At 44.0% G+C, this 18,415-nt stretch overlaps 1 protein-coding gene across 1 annotated transcript in view; it reads left to right on the forward strand.

The window, feature by feature from the left end:
• LRMDA (leucine rich melanocyte differentiation associated) overlaps positions 1 to 18,415 on the forward strand; it is a 1,052,350-nt gene that overhangs the window by 599,138 nt on the left and 434,797 nt on the right. The window contains exon 5 of the mRNA XM_036928616.2: positions 649 to 766. Coding sequence (XP_036784511.1) covers positions 649 to 766 — 118 coding nt within the window. The remainder of the gene's footprint in view (positions 1 to 648; positions 767 to 18,415) is intronic.

Below are 18,415 nucleotides of genomic sequence, written 5' to 3' on the forward strand. Positions count from 1 at the left end.
CGATGAAAAGAAAAAAGACCTCAAGAGCCCTGTTTGATTCCTCAGAGAAGCACTTCCCAGCTGTATTTTTTCCTTATTTCTGTGCCCAAATCAACCAGGTTATTATAACCAATATCCTGTTTGTTTGGTTTTTTTGGCCTCAATGGCAAGTCAAGGTCTCCTGTCTCAGCTTCACATTAAAGATTTGTTATCATCTCAGAGATAAGCATTATACAGATCACCTGTAGGAAGAGCAGTGACACCAGTGGTACAGTCACGTTGTAGGTTAGTTTCAATGAGAACTTGTTGTGTAGCAAAGAAGGTGGGTCAATTTTCCAGAATAGAAGAAGGGAAAAACAAAATACATTGATAGGATCTTCCTGGCTAATCCAGGTGTGAGAGTGTGTGTGTGTGTGTGTGTGTGTGTGTGTGTGTGTTTACTTTTGAGTCATGAGCAACTATTCGTGTATATTTTATAACTTAATGTGTCTGTGTAAAATATAACCACTTGGATTTCCCCAAAGAGTGATGATTCATTCTTTGTGAAAGAAAAGAGGGAAGCACTCATTAGAAGAACCTAATGGTGTAGATTCCTGAGCATCAGACAAACTGGATCTCTGACGCTGCCTCTCCAGCTTTCCTGAGTTGTCTCTGACTGTTCTCTTCCAGATACTTTGTTCTGCACAAGCTGCCCAATTTGAAGTTTCTAGATGCCCGGAAAGTAACAAGACAAGAACGAGAGGAAGCTTTGGTCAGAGGGGCGTTCATGAAGGTGGTGAAACCCAAGGTAAATGGCCTGCTCTCTGGTCTTCACAGGGATTTGTGCCTCATCTCACTGGTTACTCTGAGTACGGAGGTTGTCTGTAGAATGCAGGAAGTATCTCATATCAGCGGTTCATCCATGGGTACACTGTTGGCCAAGAAGAAGTAGGACTGGGTATAAATTGGGTCTTCCTGTGACCTAGGCTAAGGGACCTTATTTGTAAGGTGATTTCACCCAGGTGGCCGTTTCACTAACAAAGCAGCCCCATCCACAGCCCAGTGGTGACATTTCTGAGTGCGATTTCAGACCTTCTTGAAGATGTTTCATTCCCAAGGTGTGGGGCCTCTGTAGGAAAGCATTGTGCATTTGCTACTTCCCAGGTGAACGGGAGTCCTCTAGTGCTTTGGGGAGCCCTTTTTTCTTAGGACCAAAGGGAGCTTGGGAAGAGTAACTGTCTTCTGTCCACAGCTGAGGGCTTAACAGCTCTCAGAGATGCTGTTAGCGGGGATGAAATTTTTTCTGACCATTGACCTGGGACTGGTATGTGCTCCCTACATGAAGCTCTCCAGAGCTCATGGGAGAGGCACCTTCTGACCTAGCCTCTACCAGCTGGGTCTGCCTCAAGGCTGTGGAGGCGATGAGGTAGGGAGATGCGGCTTTGGGTCTGGATTCAGGTGCAAAGAGATTTTTATGGACGTGGACAGTCATGCCTCTGGGAGGAGCTTGGGCCCTCAAGCGAGGCCTGAGGCTGGAGGACGGAGAGTGGACTGAACACTCCTGACGACCCTTTTGGAGGCCCACCACCGCCCTGGAGCTCTGTGGAGCTGCGCCGTCACTTCCTGTGCCATCCTAGCCTGTGTGTTGGAAATAGTGGCTGAGAAATGCTGGAGGTCTCTTTTGTCCTCACTGACTGATGTAGAACCCTGTGCACATGCACTGGAAATGATTAAGAGGGAAAGAGAAGAAATCAAACAGAACCAAAGCAGAAAAACGAAACACCTTCCATCCAAGTTGCTAGGTGAGTAGAAGATCTCAGGCCACTTTCCTTCCTTGAATCCGTGAGGTGCAACTTATTTTCCATTATGCTGAATAAAATCGCCAACAGTTGTGGAAATAGATGACATGAAGGATATAATGCTGGCAGATAAACATCTTGTGACCTGTTTTAGCATGTGGGAAATTAATTAAGTCATTTCATAGCCACTAAAGTGTTAACAGTTTTCCTTATCTTGGTACAGATTTGATGTATTGCTCGTGACTGCCTTTAGTTATTCCAGCTTTCGTAATTTTGTCCAAGTGAAATAATTTATTTCTTGGCTGCCTTTTTTTCCCTTAGTTAAAAGAGTCCAGAGACAGCTGACATCACCAAACCAAACAAAGTGTAACAAATGAATCGTTGATGATGTCTTAGGTTGCCGCCTGTCCTACATTTCTCCCTTTGTGTATAGAGTTAATCGGTATTTCAATTGTATTGTCTCTGACACTGGGAAACTCTACATTACCACTAGAAATCTGAAAGGGTGCTAAATGCCATAGCCATCCTTTTTGGGTGGGGCACTCCATGTGTGCGCCCACCATTGTCCTAAGTTCTTTGTGTACAGATTTGTGGGTCCTCATATAGTGCTATAGTGTGGAAGGAAGGGAGCATGGGCCAACTCTACACATGAAGTCCCTCAGGCCCGCAGGTGTTAATTGGGCTGCCCAAGTAACTGGCTGGTAATTACTGGAGCTCAGCTCTACTTGTGTGCCTGACCACAGAACTCACATCCTTCCACACTACTTTCTTACCCCTGGAGCAGTAAACTAAACATTGCCCTGCACACCTCTGTGTTCCAACAAAACCTCATAGGAGGGCCTCCGTGAAGAAACCGCTAAAAGCAGGGCTGTTGTGCTGGAGAAGAGATGGGGGAAATGACAGGTCCTTGATTTTGTGAGCAACTAGGAATGGATTCTTACAATCCAGTAGGGGCTGGTTCTCTGAGTCATTAGCAACAACAGAGATGCTCTTCAAAGCCCCAAATTAGTTTCTAGTCAATTCTACAGAATTAGCTAATGTTTATGTGATTGGACTCTTAACATCTTCACTGTATAAAGCTTGAAAAATATCCTTTCATTATTTTAGGAGAGACAAAAATACCCTGGGCAAAGCCAGAGACCTTAGGTTGTTATTTTCTTGCTGAGTCATCTGATTTCCAAACTGGAGAGGACTTCAGAAACCACCTGTTCTGTGATCTCATTTTATGGCTGAAGGAGCAGGGAGGGGATGGAGTTTCCTGTGGTCCCTACAGGCTTGTGGAGGCAGAGCTGCCACCAGAAACCAGGGGGCCGGGCTTATAGTGAAGTGTTCTGTTCACACCATGATCCATCCTTCAAGTATGTTAGTGGATTTCTCTGTGTTCTTGGTTTCATATCAAACTGTATGCCTCTCTTGAATGGCAGGCGATTCCCTTCTGTTTGTTGTTTTCCAAGCTATGCACCAGTACTTTTCTTGCAGATAGAAAGAGGCCAAATGAGCTCCTTGCTGAATTTATAAATTGGTGTTAAAAAGGCTGCTTTTTGCTTGCTCACAGTACGTACAGATATGTTTGTCCCTATGCAGGTGTGTATATATGCTTTCCATCTCTGTGTATATATACGTATGTATGTTCTGGAGGTATGTGTACACCCAGAGTCGGCTTCTAAGTGGAGAGCAATTTCCTCCTCATGAATTGCCAATGCTGTGCTGAGCATACTTGGTGGAGACCTATTTTTCTTACCAGAATCAGAATCTCAAGTTGGCTTCTGTCCTTTCTGAGGCAGCAGCAGCCTGTCGTGCTTATTCAGCAGAATGCTCTGATGGATGATCAAGGGGGCCCTGATTTGGGGAGCTGTTTTCATTTTCTTCCTGACAGAAAGTATTTGGAAGAATAGAAAATGCCTCTCCAATCACAACCCTCACCTTGGAGGCAGGGAACAGCCATCTGGGTGTTCTCTGCTGACGCAAATGCAAAGTCATCCTGGAACTAATAAACCCCCTATATCACGAAGGTTTGATTTGGTACCTGGCAGGCCCTGGCGTGCGAGTTTGAGATCTCCCTTGCTTTCTCTCACAGTGACACATTTCTCCTTCACTGCTGCCTTTGGCTTTTGTTGCTTAAAAGCTGCCTTCTGTCTGAGGTCTGCTTGTACTGTAGAAAGATGCTGTCATTCATTAGGAAATGATAGCTAATGCTGTAACGGACTCTTCCAGACTTGCGTGCCTGTGTGCACATGTGTGTTGTCAGTTCATGGTCCTACAACAGCTAGGCTTTGCTCATTTCCCAGAATTTTAAATATCTTTGTCAAATATTGACCTTCGGATCCTGCCATTTTCAATGCAGAGAGCACCAAGCTGGCTACGGAGAAGGCTGAGGCCCCAAAGACAAGCTTCTGTAATGACCAGACGCTGGCCCTCCTGGCTCACTGCGCTGGGAACTATGGATCCAAGCAGTGCAGAGGTCCGTCCAGGAGGGCATGTGTGGCAAGCACAGCAGCCCTGCGCATCAGAGAAACAGTTCAAGAATCCGACAGTCAGAACTGCTTAATTATGTCCTGGCTTTGTCACTGTTCATCCCTCTTCTGGCAAAGAGCACAATTGTCATTTCTTTGACATAATTATTTATAGCTGAGTCCTCTTGTTTACGGGCATGTATATGAAGTTGGTACCAACTCTTTCATCTTCAGAACCTCATAGAAGCAATGGGCAGAGCAGCTACAGGGACAACGGAACTGAGAACCGCAGCCTGTGTTAGGAAGTCTTGACATCTGTATTGTTGCTTGTGATTGTGGCCATTCTCTTATAGGTAGGAGGCGGTAATAGGTGTGTTTGTGAGTGTTGCTGTGCCCTTGAAAATACAGCATGCCTGTCTTTAGGTGGGCATGCCTGTGTTTCCTATTATGTATGTGGTTCGTCTATTTATGTGCATCTTTTTGGGGGGTCAGGAAACTATAGTGTGTGCACACGTGTGTGTGAGAGAGGGAGGGAGGAAAAAGAAGGGAGGAAGAAGAGGAGATGTGATGAATAAACTCTGGAGAATGTGTACCTTCCAACATCTTTTGTATTATCGTCCCTAAGCTGAGAGTTGGAGAGTCCAAGGACCACCTGCGTCTATGACCACACCACGCCATCTTGTCTTGACACTTGGATTAGGACCTAACTCCCCTGGGTACCTTTAGTTTCTTCATCTGTGTCTAGGCTTTTTGGATGCCCACAGAAAGGGCAACCTAAGATAAAGAGAGGATAATGGAAGCACCTACAGCGAGCTCTTTGTCAGGATGAAACAGCTGCTCGTCAGCTGGGGTGTCAGGTCCGGGAAGGCAGGAACTTTGTCTGTTTTGGTCACTCTCATATCCCAGGGCCTCGTCTCTGGCACTGGTTCAGCCACTACTCATCAGAAGGATGAATCGGGAACAACAGCACACATGGAAAGATCCATCAGGAAAGGTGACCCATTTTTTTTTTATGTAGTAAGATGGTTCTCTAGAAGAGCGGGAGAGGGACCTTTGCCCTAAGAAAATATAATAACCTGTATCTGTGTATTGGTAGGAAAAAGAAACTCTGGGTTGTGTACTTGTTCTTCCAAAGGATTTATCCTGGGATTACTTGTGATGGCAACACCCATGTCCACCATGATCCCTGAGCCCTGGCTTCTCCCTTGGGTGACATTGCTGGGGGAGGCCAGGGTGCCATCTGAGAGGCGTGCTCCCTGTCTCTGCTCCCGGGGTGCTCTGTGTCCTTCTCTCAGAATCTACCTGCTCATATTAGGGATTTTAGGAAATAAAATGTAGATTTTCTCAGAACACATGTTGGGGCACTTCATACATCTGTATGTAGTTAAAATGAGATTTTCCTTTCTTAGTTACAATTGTATTTTTTGTCTGTAGCATAAAGGAACACTGTGTAGTGTTTGGTTCACTTAATTGTTCTTTATGCCAAGCCTAGTTCTTTACTAAGTGCCTCCTTGTTCTAAAGCATAGTATATATGTCTTTCATATCTTCTGGTACCTTTTCCTAGCCCAGTTGCAAACACGTAAAAGGTTATCAGAAACTACCTCTAGATTAATTGTAATTACTTACATTTACTTTATCCTAAGTGTTTTTAAGAATATATATTTTACATAAAGCCAGGGTATGCCTGTAAATAAATATTGTAAGCCACACATACATGCAGCTGAATAGATGATAAGGCAGTATATGTTGAAAGTTCCTTACTGTACCAAACATTCAGAAGAAAACTAAAAATGTTGGTTGATTTTCTGGATATTTCTAACCACCTGAATATATTGGTATTTTATTGTTCTTCTCTGTTTTCACACAGATGTTTCTTGTCTAGAGACATATTCAGATTCTATTTTCAGTTACTTTATAGTAAATTTTGAAGGGAAGAAAATTTTAAATTAATTTTTTTCTTGGAAGATGCCTGGGTGGTGTGTTTAGAAACAACACCAGAAGCCAAAAATTTGCAATTTGTTTATTTTTCTTTCTTCTCTTTTATTTCACAGTTTGCCACATTCATTTGAGGGGGAATCATTTAAGGATTTTGTATTTCTCCATTTTTAGCACCATGGCATCCCATGTGTGAAGTAAATGCTTTCTGAGTGTTCCTCTTTGGAGGCAGTTTTGGTAGTTTCTCATTGCCTTGCTTTTAGATAGCAACTCTCTGAAATCAGAGATAGACTGCTGCAGGAAGGTTACATCTACAGCGCCCTGGCCAAGCCCTGTGTTTGGAGAACTGAAACCCACGATAGAGAGGAGGAAAGTGAAACAGAACTGTGGGTGCTGGCTGCTGTCCCTCAGATCCACTCCCAGAAGTCCCTGCACCAGGCCAAGTGCCGAGAACATAGTAGGTGTCACCCCCCATGAAGCCTGATGCCTGGTGAGCTGTGCCTCTGTTGGGGGCATTGGCTTCTGCTGGGCCCCATGGGCCAGCTCCACACTCTTCCTCTTTTTGGGCTCCAACATGCTCACTTTTGTCCAGACACATGCCCAGGAAATCAAGGAAGTAACTGACACTTTTGGGGGAATGACATAAATATCACTAGGATACTTTGTATAGCCTCTGGACCCTCACAACTGGGAGAAGTGTGGTAGATTTCATTGTTTGTCTAAAATCCTCCCTTTCTTTCTGGTCTTTCCAATGGCCCTTCCCCACCCTTTGGGAAGTACACTTCCCCATCCCTTTGAGTCTGGCCTTGGCCATGTGATGCTCTGGGATGTGAGTAGAAGTGACAGCGTGCCAATTCTGGACCAAGGCCTTATAAGGCACCACGTGTTTCCACTCATCTTTCTTTGCACGCCTGCCATTTGCTATGAAAACAACATGAGACACACATTGAACAGACCAGAACCTGACCTGAAGCAGAACTACCCCAGCCAACCACAGACCTCTGCAGAAGAAATCAATGCTTGCCCTAAGCCACTAGGATTTTGAGTAGTGTTGCTACAGAAACTTGACTAATAGATAAGTCATCCACCCACACATCCCACCCTCTGTTCCTTCCTTGGCCATTTGAACCAAGGCTTTTAACTAGGACACAACTTGGGTATTCTCCCAGTTAGTGGCAGTTTGTGGTGTCACAGCACCAACTTCTGTAGGCTGTCTGGGTGCTTCACTATTTGGGGTTGTAAGGCCAGCCCGACAGTAGGCTGACTGTTTGGTGGCACATTATATTAGACACACTGAAATGTTCCTGATATGCGAGTAAAAACAAGTAGCATGTATTCAGTGTCCACTGGGTACTAAATATTGTACCAACGACTCAACAATATTTTCTCCAAATTTCTTCTTGAACTTGAGTCTGAATGAGGAAACTGATGATCAGAGAACTTACATATGTCACCTCACATTACAAAGCAATGTAGCTTCAGGTTCTTTAGGTTTGCCTAGGCCCTAGAGCGCATGCTCTTTTTCCTGTAGACCTTAAATTTCATTCATCAGGCGTGGAGATATGATAGGAGGCAGGAGTGGAAGGGTAGGACAAACAGAACATGGAAGGGAGCCAAAGGTAACTTTTTATTTCCAATTTTGACCCTGGGACAGCTCCACCTGACCCATTTTGGTGAGATGCATGGGTTAAGCCGAGAACTGCATGAACCAGGCGGTGGAGGGATCTGTTTGTTAGGCCTGGTTTTCCACCTAATTTGAGGATGAGGAGGAACCTTGACAGGATCTGAAGTGGGAGGCAAGTAGGGGCAGGTCTGTTCGGGTGCCTGGGTGTCAGGGAGAAGGAGCAGCAGCGCTGAGTGGGTCGCAGGTGTTGTTGAAATGTGTGCAGAGGTGGCTGCTGGCCTGAAGCTCCCCAGCGTTCAGAGCACCCAGGCCGGTGTAGGTGCTCAGGTGGCGGCAGAGGTCCAAGAGCTGGAGCTGAGAGCCCCCTCCCTGAGACTGCAGGGAGGGGCCTGGGTGGTAGCCAGCAGCTGAGAGTGGACAGGGGAGAAAGCCAATAGCTGTCGGAGACCCAGTAGTAACTACCCTGGCACTGGGTCCAGGCTCTCTAAAAAGTCTCTCGATGTGATCTTACCCAGAAGACCCTATCCCCGATGGTTACCTTAGTTTCAGGGTGTGAATTTAAGACTTCTTAAGTGGGACATGAAAGGTCCTCATACATGTGATCTGCAGTAATGATTTAGATGGAGTCTTAATAGCTGATTATGTCTGTAATCCATACATTTCCAGGTTGAAATTTTCTTGACCCACTTTAGAAGACAGTTTTTGGTAATTTGCTTTTGAAATTTAGGGCTTTTTTATTATTAGTTTAAAAAATAATCTTGAAAGAAGAGGAGAGAAAAATAAAGATGCTTCCTTAAGAAAGTGGGTTTTCAGAGAATAAAGCTAGGGCACTGATGTGAAATCACCCTCATTTGACACTGACATCACCCCGCGTTCCACGCACAACTTCAGCGTGCTTGTCTTGGCAGAGAGCTGCTCTCCAGCAGCAGGTGAATTGGTCTGCTTGAAAAATACTTTTACTCAATACACTTTGTTCCACTTGCTCTAGCCCCCGCCCCCATGAATTCTTAGCTTTGAACCTGGTGATCCCAGGCCAGTGATGTGCAGGAGTGGATTGGAAGTACAGGGGCAGCTTGTGTAGAAACAGAGAAAAAGGCCAGTGACTGAGGTCTGGGGGAGGGAGGACCCTCAAAGCAGCAGTGTTTGCACCCCACAGTCACACTAGGGCCTTGCCCTCTATCCTTCTGAATTCTGTGGCTCCGTGAGGCTTGGCCTTGCTTAGAAAGTCCCTTCTGGGCCTAGGGGGTCATCATATGATAGGAACTGAAGCCCCAGGCACATAGGCATCAGAGAAGGCAGGGAAGCCTGCCGGCTGGATAGCTCACTAGGGAAAAATCATCCACATTGTTCTGAAGCTAATTTTCATTACATGTTATATTATTTGCAATTCCATGGCTACAGGAGAGGGAGAAAATGAGCATGATCCTAAGTTCTGCCCTTGAGTTCTGGTTATTTCCAAACTGCCTGCAACTAATAGCAGATGTACTAGTTTGCTAGGGCTGCCATAACGAAATGCCCCTGACTGGGTGGCTTAAACAACAGAAATTCATGTTGTCATAGTTCAGGAGGTTGTAAATCCAAGTTCAGGGTGTCTGCAGGATTGGGTTCTTCTGAGGCCTCCCCTTTGGCTGGCAGAAGGCTGCCTTCCCACTGTGTCCTCACACGGTCGTCTGTATGTATGCACAACCCTCCTGTCTCTTTGTCCTGATTTTTTCCTCTTATAAGGATGCTAGTCATATTGGATCAGGACCCATCCTAATGGCCTTATTTTAGCTTAATTTGCCTCTTTAGCAGTCCTGTCTGTAAGCATAATCACATTCTGAAGTACTGGGGGTTAGGGCTTAAACATATGAATTTACGGGGGTCGGGGGGATGCAATTCAGCCCTTAACAGCAGGTAAGAAAAGTAGTTTAAGAAAAAGATATGAAAGAAAACTCATGTAAGCTTAGCAATGAGAGGGATGTCTGATATTTAACGTTAACTTGTCCTTTTCATTGTCCCCCAAATCCTAACAGGCAAAGCAGTGGATAGGATAAAGTAGTAGGATAATCTAGGCTTATCCAATGTGCATGGAGGTAAAAGTCTGCACAACGTTTTAATTGAAATAAAAATTTGACCTGTTTGTCTGAATGTGGCTAATACATACTTTTAATGATACTGTCCCAGAGAAGGCCAGGTAGGTGCACACAAGTAAGTACCAGTATTAGTAGGCGTTCCAGTGGCGCTTCCTTCTGCCACATAGTAAGCTCAGTGAGGAGCCTGGTGCTCAGAGGAGGCTTCTTCTCATTAAAAAAAGAAACTGCCTTTACCCCTAGAGGTGCCCTTTGCCCCAACCAGTTCCTTGAGGAGTAAAAAGAAGCTGTTTCTTATTATAAAGGAGGAAAGTTATGACATATTCCCACTGCCTGCCTGTTTCTCAGGAGAATTTATTTCTCCCTGCCAAGACCTCCAGCAATATCTGAGTTCCCAGGTAGCTGTTGGATCCTGCTGATGAGCTGGTCACACCTCTCTAGGAAGTGTGTTTCTGCCTCTCCATTGTTTTACCTACCTGTGGTCACCGCAGCTAGCTTCTGGGGCCCAGGCGCACACTCAGACTCCATCACTGTCCCTCTGACCACGCAAAGTCGGTGTTTTACAGTAGGATGGGGCAGGTCTGCCCTCTGGGTCTCTGAAGGCTGTGGTGCAATTATCTCTTTTATTTGCTTTTCTGCTCCTTACAGTAGAGTGTCTTGGATTACCAGACAGGGCACCATCAATAATGCACAGATGCTCTGTAATTGGGGCTCCCTTTGATGTTAATTCAGCTAAGTTCACTGCTATTGTCAGTGATCGCAATTACACTCAGCCTTTTCACCGAGGACATTTTAGGATAATTTTATTTTTCATGTGCATTTTAAAATATGGCAGTAAATTTTGAGCTACATTACCTGAATTAGAACTCATTATTTCTTTTCAACAGTGAACTAATGCTCTCTGTCTAGGCTCCAAAGCTGTAATTTTTTTTTTTTCTTTTCTGGAGTGGGAATTTTAAGTGGGGCTTCTACTTCATGCGCTTTTAACTCATGAGTGAAACCTAGAAGTGAGTCACTTGGGTCTTTTTTGTTGGCACTTTGTATCGTCACAGAGGCTCTAGGGCTCAGAGACCTCTCCCAGGCTTTATTTGGCCCATGTTTAGTCATTTCGTCCCACCACCCAACCTTAACTTTTGTCCTTGACATGATTCAAGGAGTTACTTCCAGCTGTTCTTCTGGGAAAGTTTACAATTTGAGTTTACTGTGGCTATTCTCTTCCATGGAAAAATCTGTGATTCTTACTCTGTCCGTGGACTACTACCAGATTTGCTCTTCCATTTAAGGGCTGGCCCACTTCAGATTTCAGGATTCCATTTAGGTTTGGTTTCAAGGTTGAGCTTCTACCTTCTGCCACCCATTTCTCTGTTCCACAGGGCATGTAATGACCCTTCCCTGTCTGTGGTGAGATTTCAAGGAGATAATATGTGTTAAGGAGCCAACTGTCCCTGGTATGTAGAATCAGAAGCAGCTAGTGTTCTTAGTTGTGTAATTTCAAAACCGCTCTTTTTTTGTGGCATTGCTGTGTTATCAGTTTGTGTGCGGAAGGTAATTTTGGCTGGAGGTGGGGGGCTGTCTTCATTTGCTCGGGCTGCCATAAGGAAACATCACGGACGAGACATATACAGCAGGACTTGATTTTCTCATAGTTCTGGAGGCCGAAAGTCCAAATCATGGCGTCCTCATCATTCAGTCCAGGCGAGAGCTCTCTTCCCGGCGTGAGGGTGCCACCTTCTCGCCGAGCCCTCACATGGCAGAAGGAGAGTGAGAGAGAGATCAACCTTCCTCTTTCTATACAGCCAGAGTTTTGCTGGGTTACAGCCCCTCTCATGACCTCATTCAGCCTTAGTTGCCTCCGAAGGACTCTATCTCCAGACAGAGTCACATTAGAGGTTAGGGTTTCAACAGGTGCATTTTGGGGGCATAATTCAATCCCTAGAAGGGGGGGATTGCCTCTCTATTTCTGGTGGCTGAACTGAGTTTTATGTGTAAATGGTTCTAAGGCTTTTACTCAGCATCTATCTACTGGTGAAAGTAAAACACATGCAAGAAAGGAACATGGGAGGAGAGAGAAGGCCTCACGTTCACCCTGAGGGCTCCTCAGTTTGGGGTTCTCCCTGAGACACTGAACAAGGCCTTTTTGTTTTCGTGATGGTGGAGGGAGGGAGCCAGGGCAAACAGGGGATGTAAGGAAAGTCAGTATAGTGTGGAGGACAGAGGAACTTACACAGTCCCTGACGAGAACAGGCGGGGAGCCATGCAGCAGCCCCAAGTGGACAGCATGTCCACACAGGGTCCAAATTGGAAAAAGGATGCCTGGTGTAAAAATAAGCCCTTAAGCCTTTTCGTTTGGGTGACCTTGGACTCAACTCTCTTAGTCCTCCTCCAGTTCCCTTGGTGAATCTAGAAGTCAAGGCTGATGTTTAGGTCCTGGAATTTGTCACTGGAGTCAGCCCCTTCCACCCAAAAAGTAAAATGGAGAAAAGTGGGAAGTGAAATGTGGGGGCTCGTTATACATATCTAAAGAATATTTTCTTATCATTAGCAGAGCTTTGAAAACTCAAGGCTGAGATATATTGGATCTCTGGATAATTAGAAAACAACCAAGAGCTGTATTATACAAAGCCACATTTAAAAAAAAAAATCCATTTCGGGTATAATATAAAATAAAGAGTCTAGTTTCTGCACTCATTCTAATTTTTCATCATGGGATGTTTTGGAAAAGATTAAGTTACAAATTATTATTTTTTTCCTTGTGTTCAGAAAACCCTCATAACAGCTTGTGATTTGTGCACTCTGAGATTACCGAGGCCTAATCTGAGCTCTATGAATTTCATTTACTTAGGTAAAAATGGAAAGGGCAAGTAAACCGGATGAAAGAATGAAAAGCTTTGCCTTCTTTGCTGCCCCCTCCTCCTCTTTTGCACATTATATGACTAAATGTGCAACTTTGTTCATATAACTGCTACAAACAGTTCACTGTGTAGGCCAAATGCTCTCTAATGCAGTAAAATTAAGAAATAATATGCTTTGAAAGTGATTTATGAGTGTGGTTAAACTGCCAGATTTACAAAGAAATAGTTCAGATCTTGGGAAGCCTCAGGAGTCACGTCAAAAATGAATTTGACCATGATTTAAACTGCTACTTTTCTTACATGACATTTAATATGTGTACTTTGGAGGCCCATATGTCTTTAATAAAATAGCATTAAGTTTTAAATATGATATGAATGCAGCCAGTTTCTAAATTCATAACCTTTTCCACAACTCCAAAATGCTAACCAATAAGGGAGTCATACATGCAATAAAACATAAACCTTGGAAAATAGCTTTTTATTAAAATGGTTAGACAGTTGGCAGCTGGGTTGCAATGTAATAAATACTTACAGCATTGTGGGTTTATCAGACGTTATTTACCCTGCATGTAACTGCGACCAGACAACTAATTATAACCTCTGTACAAAAGCAGTTCATGCCAAGTCCCCCCTGAGAGTCTTAAGGAGGCAGAAGAGATTTTCTGAGAGCTTTGGGCAAGGAGTCTAGAGATTTGGGTCCTAATCCTTCACCATTACTTAAATTGAGTGTGACCTTGGACAAGTCACTCCATCTCTAGTTTTCCCAGGCTGTGTCATAGGGACAGTAACACCTGACGTTCAGGTTTGTTGTGACAATAGGGAACAAATGCATGGAAGGCATCTGGCACAGTGCCTGGCACATAGTAGGTGCTCAGTAAAGAGAAGCAATTCTTTTGAAAAAAATTCTTGGAGTAAAAAGTAATTTCGGTATGACTTTCAGCGCCCTTCTAGCCGTGCCGCTCCATCGACTCTTGGTGGCACTTGGGGAGGGGTAAGCCACTTCGCCAGGGATGGGCATAAGCCTCACAGAGAACTTGTAGCGCATTCCTTGCCTTGCTCACCTCCCAAAAGCACGAGCATGTCGGAAAGGACAGAAAGACATACTTGGTTCAGGGGGAGCAGGAGCTGTCACTTAGCTGTTTCTGGAGGTGGACGTGAGGTGTGCAGTGCGGCCTCTTCCTGCCTCTTGGGTTTCCACTTCACAGAAAATGAGAGTTATTGTAAATTGTACTGCATCTCAACAAAAGGTCTCTCAGCACGGCTGCCGCTCTGTGTGTGCGTGCGTGTGCCCATGTGTAAACACATCTCTTTGGGGAGTAGTTTAGAAGTGGGGCTTCTCAAACCCCATGTTTCTGGATGCTTATGTACAATTTGCTTTTTCTGTACCTCAGATGAACCAGCCAGTCTGGCCATGTTCAGAATGTGTTTGTCCATGCAACCAAATATTACCACCATCCACAAACTTCCTCAGGAAGGAATTCCTGTGTTTCCTAAAAGGGGAATTGTAAGCTGTGTTTGATCTTGGCTGTTGAATCCCAGGGCTCAGACATATGCATGGTAATCAAAGATTAAAAGGCCCAGGGACCATTTCGTTTTGTTTTATTTTATTTTTATATGTTTTTAAAATAATGTTATAATCCCATTAAGGGAAATTAACAAAGAAAATCTTTCAACTGTATTCCCTACACGCTAACTCTATGACTTTTCATTTTGCTCTGTTCCCCTCTAAACCTTATCCTTTTCTATAGGTATTTTATGTGTATTTAATGCTCTACTTTTTTACCTAATATTTTTATTATGCTACTTTGTAGTCTTCAAATTTATTCTTTTTATGGACTCTATAATTCTTCAGTAAATTTATGCAAGTACCATCAGTTATCAAATCATTTTTACACTGTTTCTAGATTTTAACCTTATGTGTAAAGTACTGCTGTGTGTGTGTGTGTGTGTGTGTGTGTGTGTGTGTGTGTGTGTGTGTGTGTGTGTTGGTATATGTCAGTGTGTTTCCTTTATTTCCTTAGGATAATTTTTTAGGGATGGGCTTATGGGATCACAGGGTGTGTGCACATGAGCAGTTTTAGGCTCTGTATAAAAATGCCTAGGTTCATGTTGGCGAGGTTGCGGAGAAAGGGGAACCCTCCTACACTGCTGGTGGGAATGCAAGTTAGTTCAACCATTGTGGAAAGCAGTATGGAGGTTCCTCAAAAAGCTCAAAATAGAAATACCATCTGACCCAGGAATTCCACTTCTAGGAATTTACCCTAAGAATGCAGCAGCCTAGTTTGAAAAAGACAGATGCACCCCTATGTTTATTGCAGCACTATTTACAATAGCCGAGAAATGGAAGCAACCTAAGTGTCCATCAGTAGATGAATGGATAAAGAAGATGTGGTACATATACACAATGGAATATTATTCAGCCATAAGAAGAAAACAAATCCTACCATTTGCAACAACATGGATGGAGCTAGAGGGTATTATGTTCAGTGAAATAAGCCAGGCAGAGAAAGACAAGTACCAAATGATTTCACTCATATGTGGAGTATAAGAACAGAGGAAAAACTGAAGGAACAAAACAGCAGCAGAATCACAGAACCCAAGAATGGACTAACAGTTACCAAAGGGAAAGGGACTGGGCAGGAGAGGTGGGAAGGGAGGGATAAGGGTGGGAAAAAAGAAAGGAGGCCTTATGATTAGCATGTATAATTGGGGTGGCACAGGGAGGGCTGTACAACACAGAGAAGACAAGTAGTGAGTCTATAGCATCTTACTACACTGATGGACAGTGACTGTAATGGGTTTGTGGGGGGGGGGACTTGGTGAAGGGGGGAGTCTAGTAACCATAATATTCTTCATGTAATTGTAGATTAATGATAATAAAATGAATAAAAAAACATATGAAGGAATTTAAATGTACATGTGATTATGTACATTCAAAATTTCCATAAAAGTGGTTACTAAAATTATCTAGATTTACAGATAGCATAATAAATCTGTAAACTGAATTAGAAAACTTAAGTAAGAAATAGGGTTTTGGATTTTTAACTTTAATAAAATGAATGCTAAATTTAAAAAAAACTGCCTAGGTGCCATTTGCAAGTTGGTGATTCATTACATCTACCCAGGCCAGAAGAAGAATGTAAGTCAGAAGAGGCACTTAACATTTCCAAGGCTTTCTTTGGGATTGGATTTCCCAGTCTTATTGGTTGATATGGTTCTGGGAGAAAGGCTAGAATCTATAGGAGCTCCCACAAAGCATGCATTGATCTGCTAAGTTGTAGTCCTAGGGAATTAAGGGTTCCCTAGAGTATCCTGAAAATTATTAACAGCATGCAATCCTGATCAGTGTGAATGTGTCTTTAGACTATTAGCCAAATCTTTGCATAATACCAATCATCTACCTATAAAAGCACAAATATGTTATTGTTCTCAATAGGCAATTTAATGCAGCTTTGGGGAGGAAAAAAGAGAAAAGAAGATTACAAGCTGGCTGATCTTGCTTTTATTTCTCTTAAATCTATCCACACTTCTCAGGGGTTGTACTTGTTTAAAGATTGTATGCAACTGTGCAGTCTGTGTGATTTGGAAAGCAAATCAAACTAAATATGAAGTTTTCAGCGTGTGCTGTTTTTAAAGGATTTCATGCATTTATTTCAAATACACATTTCTTTCTGAATAGTGCTAAACCTATAATCTTTTTCTTGTTACATTTCTTCTTTTTTGAGTGAGGGAGACCGAATGGGTGACTTGGTTTTGGAGTGGAAGGTTCCTATTAACATCTACCTCCTTGTGCGACATTATTCACAGCAGAGCTATTAAGGCTAATTATTTTCAGGTTTCTATCAAAGGCGAATATTTGAGCTGACAAAAAAAAAAAAAGAGCATTTATTGGGAAGAAAAATGGCCTGTTTAAATAAGAAAGGAATCATTATCACGTGCACCCTCCCCCCAACACACACCTCTGTTATTAGCCTACATAGGCAGGAGGGGCCAGGAGACCCCAGGGAGTCTGTGAGATGAGGAGGTTCTAAGAGGCTGTGCTCACCCAGATGCCTGGCACCCCAAAAAGGGGCAGTGCTTTTTTTCCTGTGTTTTTCTGTAGCCCGCCTGGTTTGCTCATTGCCCTTCAAGCTTGTGTCAGTGTATTATTTTAGTTCTCGTTTTGGGTAAAATTCACTAACCCTTGATAAGTAATGGAAAGAATATTAGCAGATGAGCTGGGAGTATCAGTCAGGAGAGGCTAACTGCTGGGGGGAGCAGCCCCAAGTCTTGGTGGCTTAGCCACTCTCAGTCTGCCGAAGGCTTCAGGAGAGTGAGGAGCGCCCAGCCAGTCAGGGACCTAGGCTCCTTCCATCCTGTGGCTCTGCGCCAGGCCTGGGCCTTGGAGTTCTTCACTGGGCCCGCCAGTGGGTGGGGCAGGAGTGACAGTGTGGAGAATGTGGAGCCTTGTGGGCATGATTTATGGGCCTGGTTCTGAATGGACACACATCACGAATACCCCCATTTCTTTGGCCAGAACTCAGACTTATAAACACTCATAACTGCAAGAGGCTCCTGGAGATGCAGCTCTTATGTGCTGAATTGTGTCCCCCTAAAATTCATATGTTGAAGCCCTGACTCCTGGTACCTCAGAATGTAACCCATTTGGAAATGGGCCCTTTAAAAAGGTGACTGAATTACAATGAGGCTGTTAGGGTGGGCCCTAATCCAATATGACTGGGTGTCCTTCTGAAAAGAGCAAATTAGGACAGACAGACCTCAGGGGTGTGCATGCACAAAGGGACAGCCACGTGAAGCGGAAGCAAGAGAGAAGCTGTCTGCAAGCGAGGGAGAGAGGTCACAGGAGAGGCCAACTCCATCAGCTCCTTAGCCTTGGTCTCCTATCCTCAAGACTGAGGAAAAATAAATTTCTGTGGTTTAAACCACCCAGCATGGGATTTTGCTATGGCAGTCCTAGTACTTAATATATGGCAGCTTAGCTGAGTGCCCACAAAGAGGGGTAAAGTGTATGGTGAGCACGGAGCTAATCTCTGCCACGCTGAGCGCTCATGTTTTATCTCCAGTCCAGTGGGCAGATTGCTGGGTATTCTTGGGCAAGTCTCTCCCTTATCTCCCTACGTTGACCTTATCTACAAAAAGATTCCTTGTTTGTAAAATGGATGAAGAGATGGAGGGGATCTCTGAGGGTCTCCCCATGGCCTTGTGATCTGACCTTGTGTACAGAGACCCCAGATAACTGGCACCTGGAGCTGCCGGCCCTGGGATTTCAGGGTAGATCGTGGTGACATGCCGAAGAACCCAGCAACCTGGATTCAAATCCTGCCTCTGCCAGTGGCTGTGAGACTTTGGGCAAGCTAGTGCCACAGTTACCTCATCTTTAGAATGGGGTTGATAAAATAAGGGTTTGTTGGATTAAAGGATTAAAGAAAACGACTGTAAAGCACTCATCCCAGGGTGGGGTACAAAGAAGGCTCAGTACCATTTGTCTCTCCTTCCCTCTCCTTTTTCCTTTCTTCTTTTTTTCCTTTTTCTGTTTCTACCTTCTCTTAAAATATTCCCATCTCAAAGTCTTGAATGTGAAGATGGAAAGATATTAATTTTGAAAGCATTTTCACACACATGCTCTCATTTGATCCTTCCAATGCTGCTTATAAGGCAGAAGGTTGCACCTTGTTTTTCAAATATGGCATACGAAGAGAGCTCATGGCATTCACTGAGACT

Source organism: Manis pentadactyla, chromosome 8 (assembly GCF_030020395.1).
Source record: "Manis pentadactyla isolate mManPen7 chromosome 8, mManPen7.hap1, whole genome shotgun sequence".
NCBI lineage: Eukaryota > Metazoa > Chordata > Mammalia > Pholidota > Manidae > Manis > Manis pentadactyla.